This window comes from Solanum dulcamara, chromosome 4 (assembly GCF_947179165.1).
Source record: "Solanum dulcamara chromosome 4, daSolDulc1.2, whole genome shotgun sequence".
Taxonomy (NCBI): domain Eukaryota; kingdom Viridiplantae; phylum Streptophyta; class Magnoliopsida; order Solanales; family Solanaceae; genus Solanum; species Solanum dulcamara.
In genome coordinates, this window is record NC_077240.1 from 61,293,877 (window position 1) to 61,313,073 (window position 19,197).

The 19,197-nt window shown below is 37.3% G+C and overlaps 1 protein-coding gene across 2 annotated transcripts; it reads left to right on the top strand.

Annotated features, from left to right (window-relative positions):
- Nucleotides 1-469: 469 nt before the first annotated feature.
- Nucleotides 470-18,968, top strand: LOC129887473 (uncharacterized). Of its 2 annotated transcripts, XM_055962583.1 has the most exons (11): nucleotides 471-746; nucleotides 1,386-1,416; nucleotides 1,515-1,528; nucleotides 1,634-1,684; nucleotides 3,440-3,509; nucleotides 5,924-5,996; nucleotides 6,118-6,185; nucleotides 17,211-17,331; nucleotides 17,534-17,573; nucleotides 17,975-18,042; nucleotides 18,450-18,968. In XM_055962583.1, exons 1-11 carry the CDS (start codon nucleotides 522-524, stop codon nucleotides 18,454-18,456), a joined length of 768 nt encoding a protein of 255 aa, XP_055818558.1. In that variant the 5' UTR covers nucleotides 471-521; the 3' UTR covers nucleotides 18,457-18,968. The 2 variants fall into 2 exon arrangements, with proteins under 2 accessions (XP_055818559.1, XP_055818558.1); XM_055962584.1 differs by lacking the exon at nucleotides 18,450-18,968 and having other exon boundaries at nucleotides 470-746; nucleotides 17,975-18,046.
- The last annotated feature ends 229 nt before the right edge of the window (nucleotides 18,969-19,197 follow it).

A 19,197-nucleotide genomic window follows, 5' to 3' on the forward strand; every position in this document is an offset into this window, starting at 1 on the left:
TATTTGTATCTTAATATAATAAAATATTTATAATTATAAATACTTCAGAACTAATTCAACTAAATCCATTAAATTTACACGTTTTTAAAATATTGAATTCAATTATTGTATCAATATAATAACATTCATTTTTATTATTTAAAATAAATACTTCAGAACTAATTCAACTAAATCCATTAAATTTACACGTTTTTAAAATATTGAATTCAATTATTGTATCAATATAATAACATTCATTTTTATTATTTAAAAAAATCTGAGAACGTTTTAATGTTCTTTTTTATTTTAAATTAATTATTTATCACTTTCCAAATTTATCATGCTTTGTTCATTTATTCAATTTAAATGAAATCATAAATAATTTTGATCATATAATATTTATTCCCGAAGCGAAAGTATTTTAATTTCCATATAAAAAATAATTTCTCATTTCGATAAGTATAAACCTTATTACCAAAAAAAGGTACTTATAAATCTTCAACTTCCCGTTTGCCAAAGCCGTCTTCTTTATCAGAAAAAAGATGCGAGTTCTTATGAACAGACTATCCCGAGCTCTCTGGGGAGCTACTGCTTCTTCTTCGTCTTCTTCTTCAGCATGCGCTTCCACAAAGATATCAAGAGCTCTTTCCACTTGCAGTCAATCCAAACAGTGGCTTCCCTCGGCGTATCGCGGATCTCGGGATTCTCTCTTTGCTTCGCCTTGGTCCGCCACTCAACTCCGCGGTGCCAAATCTCGCGGTGCAGATGTAAGTTATCCTCTGTATAACTTTGATATTAGTGTTTTAGCGATTGGTATTTACCAGTAACGGTTGTTCATAGTGTCACCAATTTTCAATTTTACTCCTTTTCATACGAGTATAATACCTGTGCTGCTTGTATTAATTAGTTCATCCTATCAGTAACTTTACTGATTAGGCCGATAAAAAAAAAGTGGAGTATATCGGAATTCATATCGCTCATCTCAACCAAATTGGGATTGACATGTAGATTGATTACCCATTTGGCCATAAAAGTTTTATTTGAACATTGTTGTTTGTCTGTGAAAATTTCAAATCCAAGTTGGAATTGTATTTCAAGCTTGGAAAACAACTTATAACCTGTTTTCCAACTCATTTTTACTTTTGAAGTTGTAGTTAAGTACATTCAAGCATGAACATTATTCTATAGTCTTTGCAAAAACTATAACCAAATACAACTCCATAAATTCCAAAATAAAGTGAACAATATTTGGAATCTATGTCCAAATGCCTACTAATTTATTCTACTGTGTGCTTAGCCTTCATTAAGCTTGAATGAAGCTAATTACGAGCTGGCTAGCATAGAAGTTTATGTAACTTCTGTTTTCTCATTAGTAAAGTGCTCACCTTCATATTATTTTGGTGTAGTTGAAGCCAGGAAACATGATTGAAAAAAAAGGTTAGCTTGCCCACATTTCTGATCTATGGTTCTGTATATGTCTATGTACGCATAGACAAATAATGATGTTGTGTTCTTTTGACAATTGATTTCACCAGGAAGGATTTATCAGGTTAGTTTATGCATATTACTGTTTTTTCTCTCTCCTTCCTTTTATGCAATTTTGCTTTCTTGTAGTGAAAGGAGAATTGTTTTCCTGAAATTAAATATTGATTAGGTGATAAAGGCACAACACACAACCCAAGGAAGAGGAGGAGCTATTATACAGGTTGTTATTCAATCTTATGCAAATTATGTCACTCTTCTTATTGTTGTGATTCTTTCTCTAATTTAATAGCTTCATTTCTTGTACTATTTTGCGAAATACAAGAACTTGAAATTACACCTTAAGATCACTAATCTTATGTGATTATGGCACTATGTAATCACATATGAATTTTTTATAAGTATAGGATCTTAAGCAAATAATCACATAAGATTAGTTACTCATTTACATAAGTGTGCAAATACTATAATTAATTTCCTTTTAATTTCAACAAAAAAAAGAGTGCAAATAGTATCAGATGAGCATTTGGCATCCTCTATTTTAGCTTCTTCCCATTGTAAAGTACATCTTCACTCATATTTACCTTTCACAACTGTGACTATGTTGTCTTTGCTTCCATGATCCATCCATGTGGACAACACTGATTGCAGTGAGCAATCTCTAACTGAGCTCGAACCACAAGTTGATGTGGATATTGGACATTTTTTGTCTAGGTTAGAACTTAGAACCAAATGCAGGTGCTAACCTGGATTCATTTGTTGTTTCCAGTTTCCTGCTAAGCACCTAGCATTTGAAGGCATCTTTAGGCCTGCAGGGTATGGAAGATTTTCTTGTAGGTCACTTTTTTTATTTCCTAGAGTTGTCCAATTTTGTGATGTCCGGTGGCAACTTAGTTTTAACCACATTCTGTTGGTTATGCTGTTTGAAGGCTATCTGTGTCTACCTTCTTTGAAATTTAGGTTCATGGCATATGCATTTTTTTCTTCCCGATCTTAAGCCACTAGTTAATTTCCTTGAACTGTAGAAAATAATTTATCATGGATTAATGTTTGACGCTGCGGTACTTTCTTAAAGTCTTTACAATATCTTCATCGTGGCAGAAACTTATGATTCTGGTTTCTCACAATATCGTTTATGCATTATATTTTGGGGAACTCCACTAGTCCAAAAAATGTAAACTAAAAGTGATTGTGGATCAAACTTGTCCAGTCACACATGTTGAATCATTTTGAATTTGATGTTGTAAAAACCCTAGTCAGCAGCATACCATCTGCAAATCCCAAATAGCCTATCATCTAGTCCAACTCTATTGGATGTGGCTTGCTGACTTCTCTTCAGCTGTAAGCTTCCAGTATTCAGCGTTACTGGTCTTCAGGATGGTGAATTTGCCTATCTGCTTGAGAATAATAACAGAAGTTTTAGTATCTCTATTATGCAATCAAAAAACGAATCCATAGAAAAAGAAGTTTTAGTATTTCACTGACATTAATCTTAGAATCAGTTGTCCACAACAGCCAAAAGCTTAGTAACCTTACCTTATAAAAACAACAGCCAGTAGCTCGGTATCCCTACCTTATAAAAGAACAGCCATAAGCTCAGTATCCTCACCTTATTTGAAAAAAACAGCCAGAAGCCTAGTCGCTTCCCCTGTTTTATAGTTAACCTCAAATGTGAAAGATGAATACTCCTGTTTGATAACAATACTTTGGTTCTGATTGTTGAAGTCATCAAAATCCTGATACAACTGTGGATTTATAGAATTACTATTCAGTTGGGATTTTATTTCTTGTTCTTTGTCGTTCTGAAACTTCATCTAAGTTGCTTACCTATGATTCTGAACTTCCTAACATTTGCTAATCATTGAAGACAATAGCTATTGTTGTAATGTCTTACTTTTTTTTCCCTCTCTTTTCTTTGACCAGAATCTATTAATCATCTTATTATTTCCTTAACTTTGTCTTTTGCCAAACATTTTAGGTGGAGCTCCGTGATGTTGATAGTGGAAGCAAGTCCAATGAAAGATTTCGTACGGATGAAACTGTTGAAAGTATGCATTTCCACATCTCTAGTTGTAGAAACTCGTCCATCATATTCGTTGTGTAACTCATCTCGTGCAAAATATTACGTATCTTTTTTACAAGGAAATCGTGTCATGTAATTCAAGGGTTATGCATTTTATTATGTGAACTTATGCTCAATGAAGGAAATAATTTGACCAATTCCAGTGTTAAGCTTGCAATGTTTGTTTGGGCTATAGAATTGGAGGGTTACCATGGTGTATGATATTTGTGGACGACATAGTATTGATCGACGAGACATGTGGTGGATTTAACGATAGACTGGAGATTTGGCAACAGACCCTATAGTCTGAAGGCTTCAAGCTGAGCAAGACTAAAACAGACTAAATGAAGTGCAAGTTTAGTGATGCGTCACAGGCGGCGGATAGGGAAGTGAGGATTGATGCACAAGTCATCCCCAAGAGTGTAATAGCCTATTTGGCCAAGTTTTTGGGAGGCCAAAAGTGCTTTCTTCTTTCAAAAGTACTCAGTTTTAAATAGTGAGGTGTTTGACCAAGCTTTTAGGAGAAAATAAGTGCTTTTGGAAAGTAGCATAAAGTGTTTTTTCAAAAGCTATAAAGGTAGCTTTTCCCTGAAAGTACTTTTTTTAACAACACTTTTGACACTTAGAATCACTTTTTAAAAGCTTGGTCAAACACTTATTGTTGCTCAAAGTGTTTTTAAAATTAATTAGCCAAACACAAATTACTTTTCACTAGAAATATCTTTTTGAAAAACACTTTTCAAAATAAGTTGGTTTTAGAAGGTTGACCAAACAAACTATATGATTCAAATATCTTGGGTCTATAATACAAGGAATGGGGAGATCTACGAGGATATCTCACTTCATATTAGATTGGGCTGGATGAAATGGAGACTCACATCTGTTTTCTTATGCAATAAGAATGTGTCACCAAGACTTAAAGATAAGTTCTAAAAAATGATTGTTAGTTCGACTATGTTGTATAGGGTGGAATATTGGCCAATCAAGAATTCTCTCATTTTAAAAATGGAGGGAACAAAAATAAGGATGCTTATATAGATGTGTTAGGATACTAGAAGAGATAAGACTAGGAACGAAGATATACGGGGTAAGGTGGGAGTAGCCTCCATAAAGGATATAATGTGGGAAATGAGACTAAGATGATTCGGGCATGTGAAGAAGAGGAGCACATATGCCCCCGTGAGAAGGTGTGAGAGGCTGACAGTGATAGGTCTGATGTATATCGAGGAAGAATTGGGGAGAGGTGACTAGACATGATATGACACAACTTCAGCTCACCGAGGACATGATCCTAGATAGGAGAACATGGAGGTCGAGGATTATGGTAGACAATTAGTAGGTAGTCCAACAATTTCTCTTTTTCTAGTAGTAGAGTAGGTTCCTAGTCTGGAGCAACTTTCGGCTCCCTTACTATTATTATTTGTTATTATTATTATTAAAATGCTAGCATTAGTTTATTCTTCATGTTTATTTCGTTGTTTTGTTCCTTTTTCCTTGGGTATCAGTACTATTAATACTGTCAATACTTTTCTTTCTTTAGTATTTCATTGTAGCTTTTTACTCGTACATTTTTTGCGAACATGTTCTAAAACATGATTTTTCTTAAGATGAGGGTCTATCAAAAACAACTTGTCTACCCACAAAGATAGCGGTAAGGTCTGCATACACCCACTCTCCTCGACTCACTTGTGGGATTACACTGGGTATGTTATTGGTGTTTGTAGAATTGGAGGGTTACACATTTTCTTCCCTTGAGAGATACACACTAGAAGTTAAGTGCTTTTGCAGTAAATTAAGAGCCTGTTTGGATCGACTTATTTTAAGTGTTTTCAAGACAAAATGAGTAGTTTTAAAGCAGTTTTGTAGTGTTTGAGTAAATAAAAAAGTGCTTTTAAGCACTTGTGTTTAAGCCAAAAGTCATAAGTTCGAATTCCCAACTTATGGCTTATAAGCCAAAAAACTATAAGCGCATCCAAACAGACCCTAATTCGACAGTACTGTTTGACAACTTGTATTTAGCAGATTATAAATGTGGTTATCACGAATATGTCATATCATACATTCAACTTTTTTTTTAGATTAAAAACATTTTCTCAAAAGTTTCATTATGGGACATTGTAAGAGCACATACATATTAATTTGGAATGTAGGATAATAGGATCCGTGTGGTATGTACTATCTGGTTTCTTTTTTGCGTACCAAGAAGTTAAGTCACTTAAAGAATGGGACCAATCTTGTAAACCAGAAAAACTTCCTTGTAAAATCATTTATCGAAGACGACAACTGAAGTTGCATGAGCTCACTTTTCTAATAGGTTATATAGTCATCTAAACTACATCTAAGTCTTTGCTATAGATGAGTGGTCTGTTTCTCTTGACATTATTGGTCTTGGATGTGCAGGAGTATTTGTTGCAGAAAAGAGTTACACGTACCTTTATACAGATGAGGAAACTGGAAACATTGTGCTAATGGAGTGAGTTTAAGTGTGCATGTCCCTGATTTTGAATGATTTCTGTACATAGACATGTTCAGACACATGTATATGTGTAAAGCTATATCTCAGTCCATTCTTCAAATTTTTCAATCCTATGCAGGCCTGAGACCTATGAGCAACTAGATGTACCAAAACACTTGTTTGGTGAATGTCATGTCTTCCTTCAAGGTATTCTTATGTGTTACCATCTACTTTCTGATTTTATTTACTTATTTTACACATTTGTGATATGCTTTAATATTATGCTATGCAGTTACTTATGTGTGTATCCAAAACTTGTAAGATCCTTTCAACAATTAAATCTTAGCATGGAAAATTGTCAATCAAGTCCATGTATTATTTAAAGATAAAAGTCATGAAAGCCTTTTGAAATATGGTACTCTGTCTGGGGAAGCATAATTTTGCTAAGGAAGATGGGGATTTAGCTTTTGAAATTTCGAATAGGGAATGCCCATGTCACCTACATGAGATGCTTATCCGTTGTGCTACTTTTCCACTACAAAACTGTTACAATAGAGAAAATTCATCCAGATTGCATTTGATTTGTACATAAAAACATCATATTCGTTGGGAATTGGAATCATTGAATTTCAAGTAGGTAATTATTAAGCTTGGACATATATAATGCGTCAATTGATTTTCTGAAAGCCCTTTTTATATGATAATGTAAATAGTTTATGGACTATGAGAAGGAGGAATGAGAGTGAAGGATCTAAAAGGGCATAAAAAAAGCCTGATCTTCTTTCTGATAAGGTAAGGTAAAAGGGCATAATAAAAGCCTGTTGTGCAAATGGTTAAGGAGATGTGATCAATTTCATGGGGTTCTATGGACAGAAGTGTTAAAGGAAAGATATTGCACTAAAAGAATGGATGCTGCATCTCCCATATAAACATGAACTATGGGTGGGTTTATGGCATCAGATTAGAAGTTTGTGGAAGGAATTAGCAGAAAGAAATCAAGCTAAACTAGGGTTTGGCGTGATGGCTGATACGCCTATCGAGAACCTGTTCCCAGTACTCTATTGCATAAATCTAAATACCGAGGCTCAGGTGGATCAGTTTGTTGGGATGACACTCCACTTCTTTATACTCTTAGGAGCCGTTTGCTTATTGGTTAGAGTTATGCATGTATTAGTTATGTAGGGTTGCGTTATGCAGGTATTAGTTATGCAGGGTTTAGTTATGTAGAGATTGCAAAAGTGTTTAATGAGCAAATTCTTATTTCTTAATTTCAAAAATGTTTAGTGAGCTAATATTTATTATACCTATTAAAATAAACAACTATCTAAATGTCACATTTAAATTAGATAAATACCAATAGTGAAAAACAATAAAGTAAATAACAAATATTAAAAGCAATTAAGTAATTTATATTGAATAGGAATAAGCAATTAAGTGTAATGATCCTGCTCAGTAGAAGTATATAGATAAATAAAGGAATTACGGGTAATGAGAATCGCAGTCGAATTGCGGAGGAGTAATCGAGTCTAGTCAACTGAGGTAGTTATATAACAACCTAAGGAAGTAATCAATCAACGATATTCTGGTAATTCTTTCCCCTCTTCGTGTTCTTTCTCTCTTCTCTTCTTCTTCCTTCTTCTAAATCCAGATCTTCTTCTTCTTTCTTTCTACAGATTCGAGACTCATCATGGACGTTCACTTATCCTAGTTATCGTAGATTAATTCAGTTTTTCATTTCCTTTTATTCAATATCCAATTTCCCTATTTGAATATAATCAGAAAATTGTCCCAAAATCAGTGTTTTTATACTTATTTGTGAATTACAGTCAGATCACAATTGAGATTATAATCATTGGTATCAGAGCAACATCCGTGCGATCTGTGTGGTAGAGAATGGATGGAACCAGATCCAGAGTGATGGAGGAAAAACTGACTAGACATGATGAGGTCTTAACTGAGGTACTGGCTAATCAACAAGAGATTCGAAATACGCATACAGGGATCCAAGGAATGTTGGAGTTAATCTTAGATCGACTAACAACCCTCGAGAGAGTACCTAATCGAGCGAATGGTGAACACCAACAAGGAAACGGAATACTTCCTAATCCGGCTCAGGAACAAAGGCCAAGTAGGCTACAGATGGTGCCCATTCCCCCTCCCAAGTGGCAGTTACCTAGTTTTGAAGGTAATGACCCTAAAGTCTGGCTGCGCAAGTGCGAGAGATATTTCAACTTGTATAGAACGCAGGAGCAGCAACTTTGTATTTGAGTGGGTTAGTAGAGACCTGGTATCACTCTCTAGTACTGAGTATATGAGTGGTTAACTGGGTGGATTTCAAGGAAGAGTTGATTAGTAGGTTTGAAGATGAGTTACTGGATGACATTGTAGAACAATTTAACAGGCTGGTTCAAACAGGATTAGTGGATGAATTTCTGGGAAAATTTGAGGAAGTCAAAGCCCAAATGCTTATGAGGAATCCACGCCTCAATGATGCACACTTCATGCCTAGTTTGGTAGGAGCATTAAAGGAGGAGATTAGGTTTGCTGTAAAGATGTTCAAGCTTGCTACTCTTAAGTTGGCAATCGAGAAAGCTAGAATGCAAGAGAAGGCAATTGAAGCTGTTCAAAGGAGAAACAAGGTTACCACTAAGCCTACTACTGTTATGAGCCACAATTCTATTCCTAAGGCCTTGGGAAGCTCGACCAGTTGACCTAATGCTTTTAAACCACCCCTGAAGTTTATGAGTACCTATGTTGCTCGGACTCTTCATAAATGTCAACGGGTGCATGTCGGATTCTGCAAAAGTTGTGTATTTTTGGAGAATTTGACACGGGTACGGCATCGAAAGTGAAGAGTCCACTTAACTTAGATGAGTACAGGAAGAGCAATTTATATTTTAGATGTGGAGAAGTACACTGTAGGTCATTAGTGTAGACCAAAGCAATTGAATTGCTTAGTGGGAGAGGTGGAGACTGCTGAAGGAGTATCTGCTGAGGTAGACGACCCCTCCTATATCAACCTAAGTATCGAAGGGGAAATAGAACAGTAAGTGCAAGAAGCAGTTTGTTTGGATGCATTATCAGGGACTAATCAAGGGTTCAATACTATACTGGTGAGTGGTACTGTGAAAAATAGGAGCCTTACCCTGTTGATTGATTCTGGAAGCACTCACAGCCTTATTGATCAACACAGTCATTGGAGCATGTTATAAGGCTAGTTATTGTGCACCAGTAAGAGTCACTGTAGCTGATGGTAACTATGTCATTTGCACATCTCATTGCATAGAGTTTAGGTGGAAAATGCAAGGGAGGTCCTTCCAAGAGGATCTACTTATCATTCCTCTAGGTGGATGTGACCTTGTGTTGGGGAATGACTGGATGAAGAAGTACAACCCAACCAAATTTGATCATGAAAAGAAGTGTGTCACTATTGGCAAGAAGGGCAACAATTTGGTACTGAAGGGCTTTATTGAAAAAGGTAGGTTGAATATGATACATAGTGGTGCCATGAACAAAATTTTGAAGAAGGGTCACACTCTAGTTGCTCATTTGTTCATGCTAAGCACAGAGGTCCAAGGTGATCAAGAAGCGGTGGATAGGACTATTCAAGAAGTTCTAGACAACTATTTAGGAGTGTTTTGAGGAGCCAAAGTCACTGCCTCCTATCAGGTCACTTGATCATGGCATTCCCCTCAAACCAGGTGGTACCAGTAAGCTTGATGCCCTATAGGTACAACTATTACCAGAAAAATGAGTTGGAGAAACAAGTTACTGAAATGCTTAATTAGGGCATTGTCAAACCTAGCCAATCTCCATTTTCATCACCAACTCTTTTAGTCAAGAAAAAGGATGGTTCCTGGAGATTCTGTGTAGACTATAGGGGACTAAATGACATCACTATAAAGGACAAATATCCTATACCTATAGTAGATGATCTACTGGATGAATTGCATGGTTCTGTGATCTTCTCCAAGGTGGACCTTAGAGCTGGTTAGCATCAGATTAGGATGAAGGTTGATGATATCCATAAAACTGCCTTTAGAACTCATATGGGCCACTATGAATTTAAGGTCACGCCTTTTAGGTTAACCAATGCTCCTGCAACATTCCAGGTCTTGATGAACCAGGTTTTTCAACCTTTCCTCAGAAAATGTCTTGGTATTTTTTGATGATAGAACTTTCAGATCCGGATCCGGAACTACTACTTCTTCTTCTTTCTTTTTCTTTTTCTTTCCTTTTGCTTGTTTTCCAACGAATACCTCCAGATCTGTTCAGATTTGGCCTAGATCTATTGATTTCCGGCGTCGTCTCGCGGTTTTCCATTTTTCCGGCGTGAACAGTGTTTCCGGCGTGAACAGTGTTTCCGATGTGAACAATATTTCCGGCGTGAATCAGGTTCTTTTCAACTGGAGTTGGTACCTCCGGTTTACCCATATTTTTGTTCATACACTTATCGTTGCAATTTGCTAACTTTAGATTTTTGAATAATTTATTAATTTCTACTTATTTTCGTGGCTTTAGATAGTTATGGTAGACTAAGGTCATGTTCTCATTCAGGGACGGGGTCGGGGACAAGGGTAAGGAGGGATAAGTGGGTTAAAGGAGCGTCTAGACTGAGAGTTGGTTCTTGGAACATTGGAACGTTAACGGGCAAATCCATAGAGCTAGTTAAGATTCTAAAGAAGAGAAAGATTAATATAGCTTGTGTCCAAGAGACCAAATGGGTAGGTTCTAAAGCTAGGGAGGTAGACGAGTATAAGCTTTGGTTTTCAGGTAGATCAAAATATAGGAATGGGGTAGGCATTTTAGTAGACAATGATCTAAGGGATCAGGTAGTGGAGGTTAGGAGAGTCAACGATAGGATGATGTCGATTAAGGTGGTCGTTGAAGGGAGCATATTCAACATTATTAGTGCTTATGCGCCACAAGCGGGCTTAAGAGAGGAGGATAAGAGGCGCTTTTGGGAGGATTTGGACGAGTTAGTGGGAGGTATACCACCTACTGAGAAGCTTTTCGTGGGAGGGGATTTCAATGGGCACATCGGGTTTATTTCAGGAGGGTATGATGATGTGCATGGAGGCTTTGGCTACGGGGTCAGAAATGGAGGAGGCCTTTCACTTTTGGAATTCGCAAGAGCTTTTGGGTTGGTCATAGCCAATTCGAGTTTCCCAAAGAAGGAAGACCACTTGGTAACATTCCATAGTTCGGTGGCTAAGACTCAGATAGACTTTTTACTCCTGAGGAAGGTCGATAGAGGTCTGTGCAAAGACTGTAAGGTTATTCCGATAGACAACCTTACAACCCGACATAAGCTTTTGGTGATGGATTTAGGGATCAAGATGATGAGGAATAAGAGGGTCGGGGATGATCGATCTAGGATCAGATGGAGGAGTTTGACCACTGCAAATGCCCTGGAGATGGGAGAGAAGTTGAAGGTCATGGGGGCCTGGGATAGTAATGGGGATGCGACCAGTATGTGGGATAGGACGGCTAGTTGTATTAGGACTGTGGCAAGGGAAGTGTTGGGAGTCTCGACTGGTAGTCGTAGTCGGCATCGAGGAGACTGGTGGTGGAATGGAGAAGTGCAAGAAAAGGTGGAAGCAAAGAAGATGGCGTACGCAAAGTTGATAGAAAGCACAGATGAGGTGGAGAAGTGGACGAATAGGGAACTTTATAAGATAGCAAGAAAGGAGGCGAAGTCGGCGGTTTCGATGGCAAAAACAATAGCTTTTGAACGCCTTTATGCTGAACTAGAAGAGAAAGGTGGGGATAGAAAATTGTTCAGGCTAGCCAGGGCGCGGGAGAGAAGGGCACGCGATGTGGACCAAGAGAAGTGCATTAAGGACGAGCATGGAAAAGTATTGATAGACGAGACCCTCATTAAACAAAGATGGCAGTCCTATTTCCATAAACTCTTGAATGAGGAAGGGGACAGAGACTTTGTGTTGGGAGATTTAGAACATACAGGGAGGCGTCGCGATTTTGGGTATTGTAGGAGTATTAAGGTCGAGGAGGTTAAGAGTGTCGTTCGTAGGATGCGCTGGGGAAGAGCAACCGGACCTGACGAGATTCCTGGGGAATTTTGGAAGAGCATGAGCTCGGTAGGTTTGGAGTGGTTGACTAGGTTATTTAATGTCATCTTTAAAACAGCAACGATGCCCGAAGAATGGAGGTCGAGCGTAATGGTCCCTCTATACAAAAACAAAGGGGATATCCAGAGTTGCAACAACTATAGAGGTATTAAGCTACTAAGCCATACTATGAAACTGTGGGAAAGAGTGGTAGAGATTAGGGTGAGGAGACACGTGTCTATTTCAGAGAACCAGTTTGGATTTATGCCGGGACGCTCAACTACAAAAGCCATCCATCTTATGAGGAGACTGGTGGAGCAGCATAGGAAGAGGAAGAGGGACTTGCATATGGTATTCATCGACTTAGAAAAGGCTTATGATAAAGTCCCAAGAGAAATACTATGGACATGTTTGGAGGCTAAAGGTGTACCTGTGGCATACATTAGGGTGATCAAGGACATGTACGAGGGAGCCAAAACCAGGGTAAGGACAGTAGGAGGGGACTCAGAGCACTTTCCAGTGGTGATGGGGTTGCACCAAGGATCAACTCTTAGTCCTTTTTTATTTGCCTTGGTGATAGATGGATTGACGCGACAAATTCAAGATGAGGTACCATAGTGTATGCTTTTCGCGGATGACATAGTCCTGATCGATGAGACTCGCCGCGGAGTTAACGCTAAGCTGGAGGATTGGAGACATACCTTGGAGTCTAAAGGGTTTAAGTTGAGTAGGACAAAGACAGAGTACTTAGAGTGCAAGTTCAGTGAGACACCTCAGGAGGTTGGCGCTGTAGTTATGCTTGGTGCTCAAGCCATCCAAAAGAGAAGTAGTTGCAAGTATCTTGGGTCTATCATGCAAGGCAGCGGGGAGATTGACGATGATGTCACACATCGTATTGGGGTAGGGTGGATGAAATGGAGGCTCGCTTCCGGAGTGCTATGTGACAAGAATGTGCCACCAAAACTTAAGGGCAAGTTCTACAAAGTGGTGGTTAGACCGGCTATGCTGTATGGGGCGGAGTGTTGGCCAGTTAAGACTTCTCACATTCAAAAGATGAAAGTTGCTGAGATGAGAATGCTGAGATGGATGTGTGGGCACACCAGGAGCGACAGGATTAGAAATGAGGCTATTCGGGACAAGGTAGGAGTGGCCTCGGTGGAAGACAAGATGCGGGAAATGCGACTGAGATGGTATGGACATGTGAAGAGGAGAGACACAGATGCTCCAGTGCGGAGGTGTGAGAGGCTGGCCATGGATGGTTACAGAAGAGGTAGGGGTAGGCCGAAGAAGTATTGGGGAGAGGTGATTAGACAGGACATGACGCAGTTACAGCTTACGGAGGACATGACATTAGATAGGAGGGTGTGGAGGACCCACATTAGGGTAGAAGGCTAGTTCATAGTCTCGTTATTCTTCTCTATAGACTTGATGTTCTTCAAAGGAAGGTGGGGCGGAAAATCAGGATAATTACTACAATGTGGAGATTGAACAAATGGACACCCCAAATTCTCTCAAGTGGAAGCGTTATAAAGTGGAGTTTTTACTGTTAGCTCCTACAATAAGTTTTTGATTTCCTCTGAGAATGCTTACATCTTATTGGCCTTGGAGGGAGATTTGGAGAAGCAAAGACCGTATGAAGTTTCTCGTTTTTGCTAGATTGTCTTTTGAAATTTCTGTCTTCCAAGACAACCTATAGTAGAGGGGAATGCTACTGTCATATGTGCAGAATCTGAGGATGTCAACCACCTGCTCATCCATTCAAACCCTGCCACTAGGCCGAGACAACAAGCCACACCGGCTCCATGGCTCGTTTTGGTTTCAATCAATGTTGGTTCGGCTCGGTTTTGGTTAAAGATCGGCTCGGTGAAGCTCGTACACAATTGAGCCGGCTTGACTCAACTCAGTTGACTTGTTTTAGTTATGTAATGATTGATCACTTTGAAACTAAAATTCATCCTTTAAGCTTATTTAATAGCCTGTTTGTCCAAGCTTTCAAAATTTGCTTACTTTGAGAAGTGCTCGTTTGTCATAAGTACTACAACAACAACAACAACAACAACAACAACCTAGTGAAATCCCACAACGTGGGATCTGGGGAGGGTAGAGTGTACGCAGACCTTACTCCTACCAAGGTAGGACGACTGTTTCCGAGAGACCCTCAGCTCAAAAAGGGCATAAAAAGGGGGTCAGATAAGGTTAAGAAATTCAAAGCGCTATAGAAAAATAAATAACGACAGCGTCACAGATAAAATAGAGTAATCAAAAGTACAGAAAGTAATAAATAGTAACAGAAATAGCAGAAATGAGAGCACAAGGAATTGTAATGTGCTAATGCGCCTACGAATAGGGAAGAATAATGAGACTATGTACTAGCCTTCTACCCTAATGTGGGTCCTCCACACCCTCCTATCTAAGGTCATGTCCTCGGTAAGCTGTAACTGAGCCATGTCCTGTCTAATCACCTCTCTCCAATACTTCTTCGACCTACCCCTACCTCTTCTGTAACCATCCATGGCCAACCTCTCACACCTCCTCACTGGGTCATCTGTGTCTCTCCTCTTCACATGCCCAAACCATCTCAGTCTACTACTAAAAAACAATTATTTTTTTTCCTAAAAGGTTAGTCAAAAATCTTATCTTCCTAAAATAAAATTTTCGTTTCCCACAAGCTTTGACCAAACAAGTTATAAGTGCTAAATATGTCAATTCAATAATTATTATTTATCATACTCCCTCCGTTTCAATTTGTTTGCCAGGTTTTGACTTGACACGGAGTTTAAGAAAGTAAAAAAGACTTTTGAATCGTGGTTTTTAACTAAACATATATAGAATGTACCAAAATATCCTTTAATCTTGTGGTCTAAAACATGACATGCGGAAAGTTAGAATTAAAGAGGTGCCAAAAAAGGAAAGAAATATTCTTTTTGAAATGGACTAAAACGGAAAGTAAGACAAATAAATTGTAACAGAGGGAGTAACAATTTTGTACTTCTTTAATTGATTTGATGTAAAACTTTTTATACAAATTATTACTTAAGACAACTTATGGGTGGAACAGGTTATATAACATTTTAAATTTAAGAATTCAAAATTTTGAAAGGAAATTAATATTGTACAAATTTTTTGAGTTTATTGTTGCTTTATTTTTTTTTCCGTTTGAAATTTGTGTTGTATGTTCTAATATTAAGTTAGCATCATTTTAATTTAATCTAATAATGTATATAATTCAATCATATTTGAATTAAGTTACCAATTTAAATAGTAATGCCTATATGTTTCTTAATCAATCCACTTATTGTGAAGTTAATTTTTATCAATAGTGTAGCACTATGTGAAACTAAACATTAAAGACCCGACTCAGGCTCGGCGTGGCTCAAGCTCGATTATACTTTGGCAAATCTCGGTTGAGCTTGACTCGGCTCAATGTCCATGCCTACCTGTCACATACAAAAACCTGCTATTAAGTGAAGGGTAACGGAGCAAGCTTATTGTCCTGAGTTTTGAACCGTGTGTCGCTGGTTCTGGGGGATTTATCGGTTATCAATTTTTTTTTTTTAAAAAACACCTATTCATACTTTACCCCTTGGAATCACAGCTATGTAAGTTCTATATTAACGTTCTTAAGGTCAAGTAGACATTGCCAAGATCAGTTGAGGAGGTGATGTCAGGCTAGTCCATCTCAGGGCTGTGCACGAGAAAAGAAAGAATTGGGACACGGTTCCTGCATTAATTTGTGGATACTGTGGAAGGAGAGAATTTAATGATCTTCAAAAGCAAAACCAAACATTTTTAGATTGAAGTGCAGCCATCTCTTTTTTTTGGCATTTTGGTGTGAAATGAGCAATGTGAATGATGTTTCCTCAGTCTCCTAAAGTGAAAGGGGCTGTGTTTCTTGTAACCTGTTGTAAATACTCATGCTGGGGTCTATCACCATAGCCTTTTCTTTTAGCTATTACGCTAGCCTTCCTTTATGGAGAGGTCCCTTTTAATACTTTGCTCAAAAAATTGTCTTGCTTATCCAGACAAAAGAAAGAGAAAACATTCTCTGTACAAGATGTATACAAAATTAGAGAATTTCCATATTAAGAAAAGCTATTCTTTATAAAAAGTACACAATTTTCTGTCCCCCACTGTACAAGGAACACAAAAGTTTCATTAGTTAGTACAAAGTACTCCTCGACTTGCCCATATCCTCTTGTATATCTCATTCATATGATCCAGAGCAGTGCCAAGGGAACTACTTCCCATACAGTACTTTTCTGTTACTTCCTTTTGAACATCCACCCTTACATTGTGTCTTTAACACAACCCTCATTACCTTATCAACTTTTCCATGCGTGTGGAACTTGAGGGAACCTTTTAGTATGGTATTGGTGGCTTAGTAGCATTTATTTTAGTAGCTTCCATGTTACAATGCCCAGTCCACAAAGAAATGAAAAGGTCTTGACAAAAAGCGTCCATCTTGAAATAATACTATTTCTACTACTTTAATGAATATGTTCAGAAAGGGACTCTGGTTGTAGAGGAAGTATTTCCAATATCATGTTGTTAGGCATGGGAAAAAATGTTAGGCATGGTTAGAAGGGTAAGATTAGAGACCTACTCGTTATCTAACTTTCTGAAGATTGCACAACTTACGCAAAGGGTTTTTGTGTCTCTGCATTTATGCTTATCAGCGGTAAGCAATTGTTGGGTTCATCTTATAGAATGAGAAATGAAATAGAACTATTTCGCCTTTATCCTTGGGCTCTTTAATTGGTATCGTCCTATTTGGCAGTATTCTTTTCAACTCAAGTCCTTATCAAGAGTGGTACCAGTTGTGAAAAAATTAAGTCATCACATATTTAATTTTCCTGACTTATTGTAGTAAGTCTGTGCCTAGTTGTGGTAGTTCCTACTGATGTTCTATGTGAAAATGTTTCTTATCTCTTTCTTTCTTCTTCCTTAACAATTTTTTTGAGGGTAGGGGGTATGTTCCTTTATTTCCCTTTTGCCTAGCAAGTACCAACATATTTTCCAGGAAGTTAGCTTGTTTTTCTTCTTCAATATTCTTGCTGCAATAACTAAGTTAATAATCAATTTTTCTTTTTTATTGATCATCTTAGTTGTGACATAAAATGTCTGAATTGTGCTAAAATATAAAATCTTATGTTCTTAATAGATGACATGAAAGTCAATGTACAACTTTATAATGAAAGAGCAATGTCTGCATCAATTCCTACACGAGTAACATGTACTGTTGCTGAATCCGAAATTCCTATGAGGGCATCAGCTACCCCACAGTATGTTCATTTTTCTTTCTTATGATTATTTTGTCATATATAGCTAAAAAGACTCCTTTAATTTTGTCACATAAATTAATCCTTTGGATTAACAGCACTAAATTTTGAGTTCTGATTGAAAAGTGACATATGTGCAGATAAAGTTTTTGCTGTTTTCATTTGTTTTCTGTGATAAATAGATTGAAACCTTTCCTCTTGACAGGTATAAGAAGGTTTTGTTGGACAATGGTCTTACTGTGCAGGTAAATTTAGCTTTAAGCTGCCAACCCTTTCATGGGTGCCGTTGACTTGTAGCTGGGGTGGGGGGGTTGCATTGGGTATCAAAGGCAATAGTTGCCATAAGCTCCTTCGTCTAACCAGCCACTACAGGAGAAAACAGAAATGAAAGAACACAAATGTTAAATCTTCTTTATTTTGGACGTGTCATTCCTGTCTCTTCCACCTCTCTCTCTCTCTCTGACCTTTGAAAAAAGTACCGCCTAATATTTGGATTGGACTGAATACTTTGGTTTCTGCTGGATCAAGTATGTAGTCTTCATTATGACAAATGTGAATTATGTATATCGAGCAATATCTATTAATTGGAGTTGAAGTAGATGTGCAAGTTCTTCACTTTCTGTTTAACATCTTTCCCTTTTTCTAGGTACCGAAACATATCGTAGAAGGAGACAAGATTATCGTTAACACCACTGACCACTCTTACATGAGCAGGTGAGTGCATAGTTGTCTTGTAAAAATTAGAATTAACTTATGTAATAGAGTCGATCCACTAAAGTCTTGAGCAGCAGTGTAGGATCAGATCCAAAAGATAGTAAGTATTTTATTTTTTATAAAAGAAAATCTTTTTCAAAGATTCTATATAAATTTATCTGTGAAACTGAGATAGTTACCTTTCAGAAAATTCTAACACTTGTAGAAAAGCCTATGGTTTATTCTTCTGAAGGTGGGAAAAAAAGATAAAACTAAATAAACGGATTATTCATCCAAATTTCAGTTTGTTCTTTGTCTATATCAGCATTTGTTACTACTATCTCTCTCTATTGTTAATATGTTTTGATACATCTTACTAAGTTCGTATTGACTAATCTCCTCTGTTTTAAATCTGTCTTTAATCTCAGAGCTTAAGAGTGGCATTTTATTTGATTTCTTCATTCTTCCGAATGAGAAGACTGTCGAACTATTGACAAGCACGGCTTTGAGTTATATCTACTATTAGTTGGAGTTTATTAGAATCCAAATTATAGTACAGATGTTTTTAGCAGAGTATTTACATGAGAAGCATATCCTGAAAATGAAGTCTAAGCTTATTGCGTGGGAGAGTATATTTATATCTGAATAAAGTCTGGTTGATATTGTTGCTGGCTCCTACTCTGTCTAAGCATCTTTGGTCCTATGGTTTATCACTTTATTGGGGGATTGTTTCTCGCCGAATGAGAAGGCTATTTTTTTTTGAAAGACGCTAGCGTCTGCACCCATGCTCTAATAAACATCAATCACCAGAATATTTCATATATAGAGATGTTGCTGTAAACTTGATACTATGATGTATACTTTTTTGGTGTTTTAATATGTCTGAAATATCAAATTTATCAATGTCGATGAAATGCAATCAATCTACTCTTTACTTTTAAAAGCTTAATTCTACTCTAAAATAAGTGAGCTTTCACTGTGTTATTCCCTGCAGAAGTTTTTTAACTCTGCATTGCTGGACAATTTGCTCTTTTACTTTTTATACTAATTCAAATTCGTTCGTTACAATAAGATTTATTCTAAAAAAATAATCCTTTTTTTTGTTTTGAAATATGCCCTTGTCAATCCGGTTGTTTTTATATCCAATCAAAATCCGATGGTTGTCTTCATTTCAGG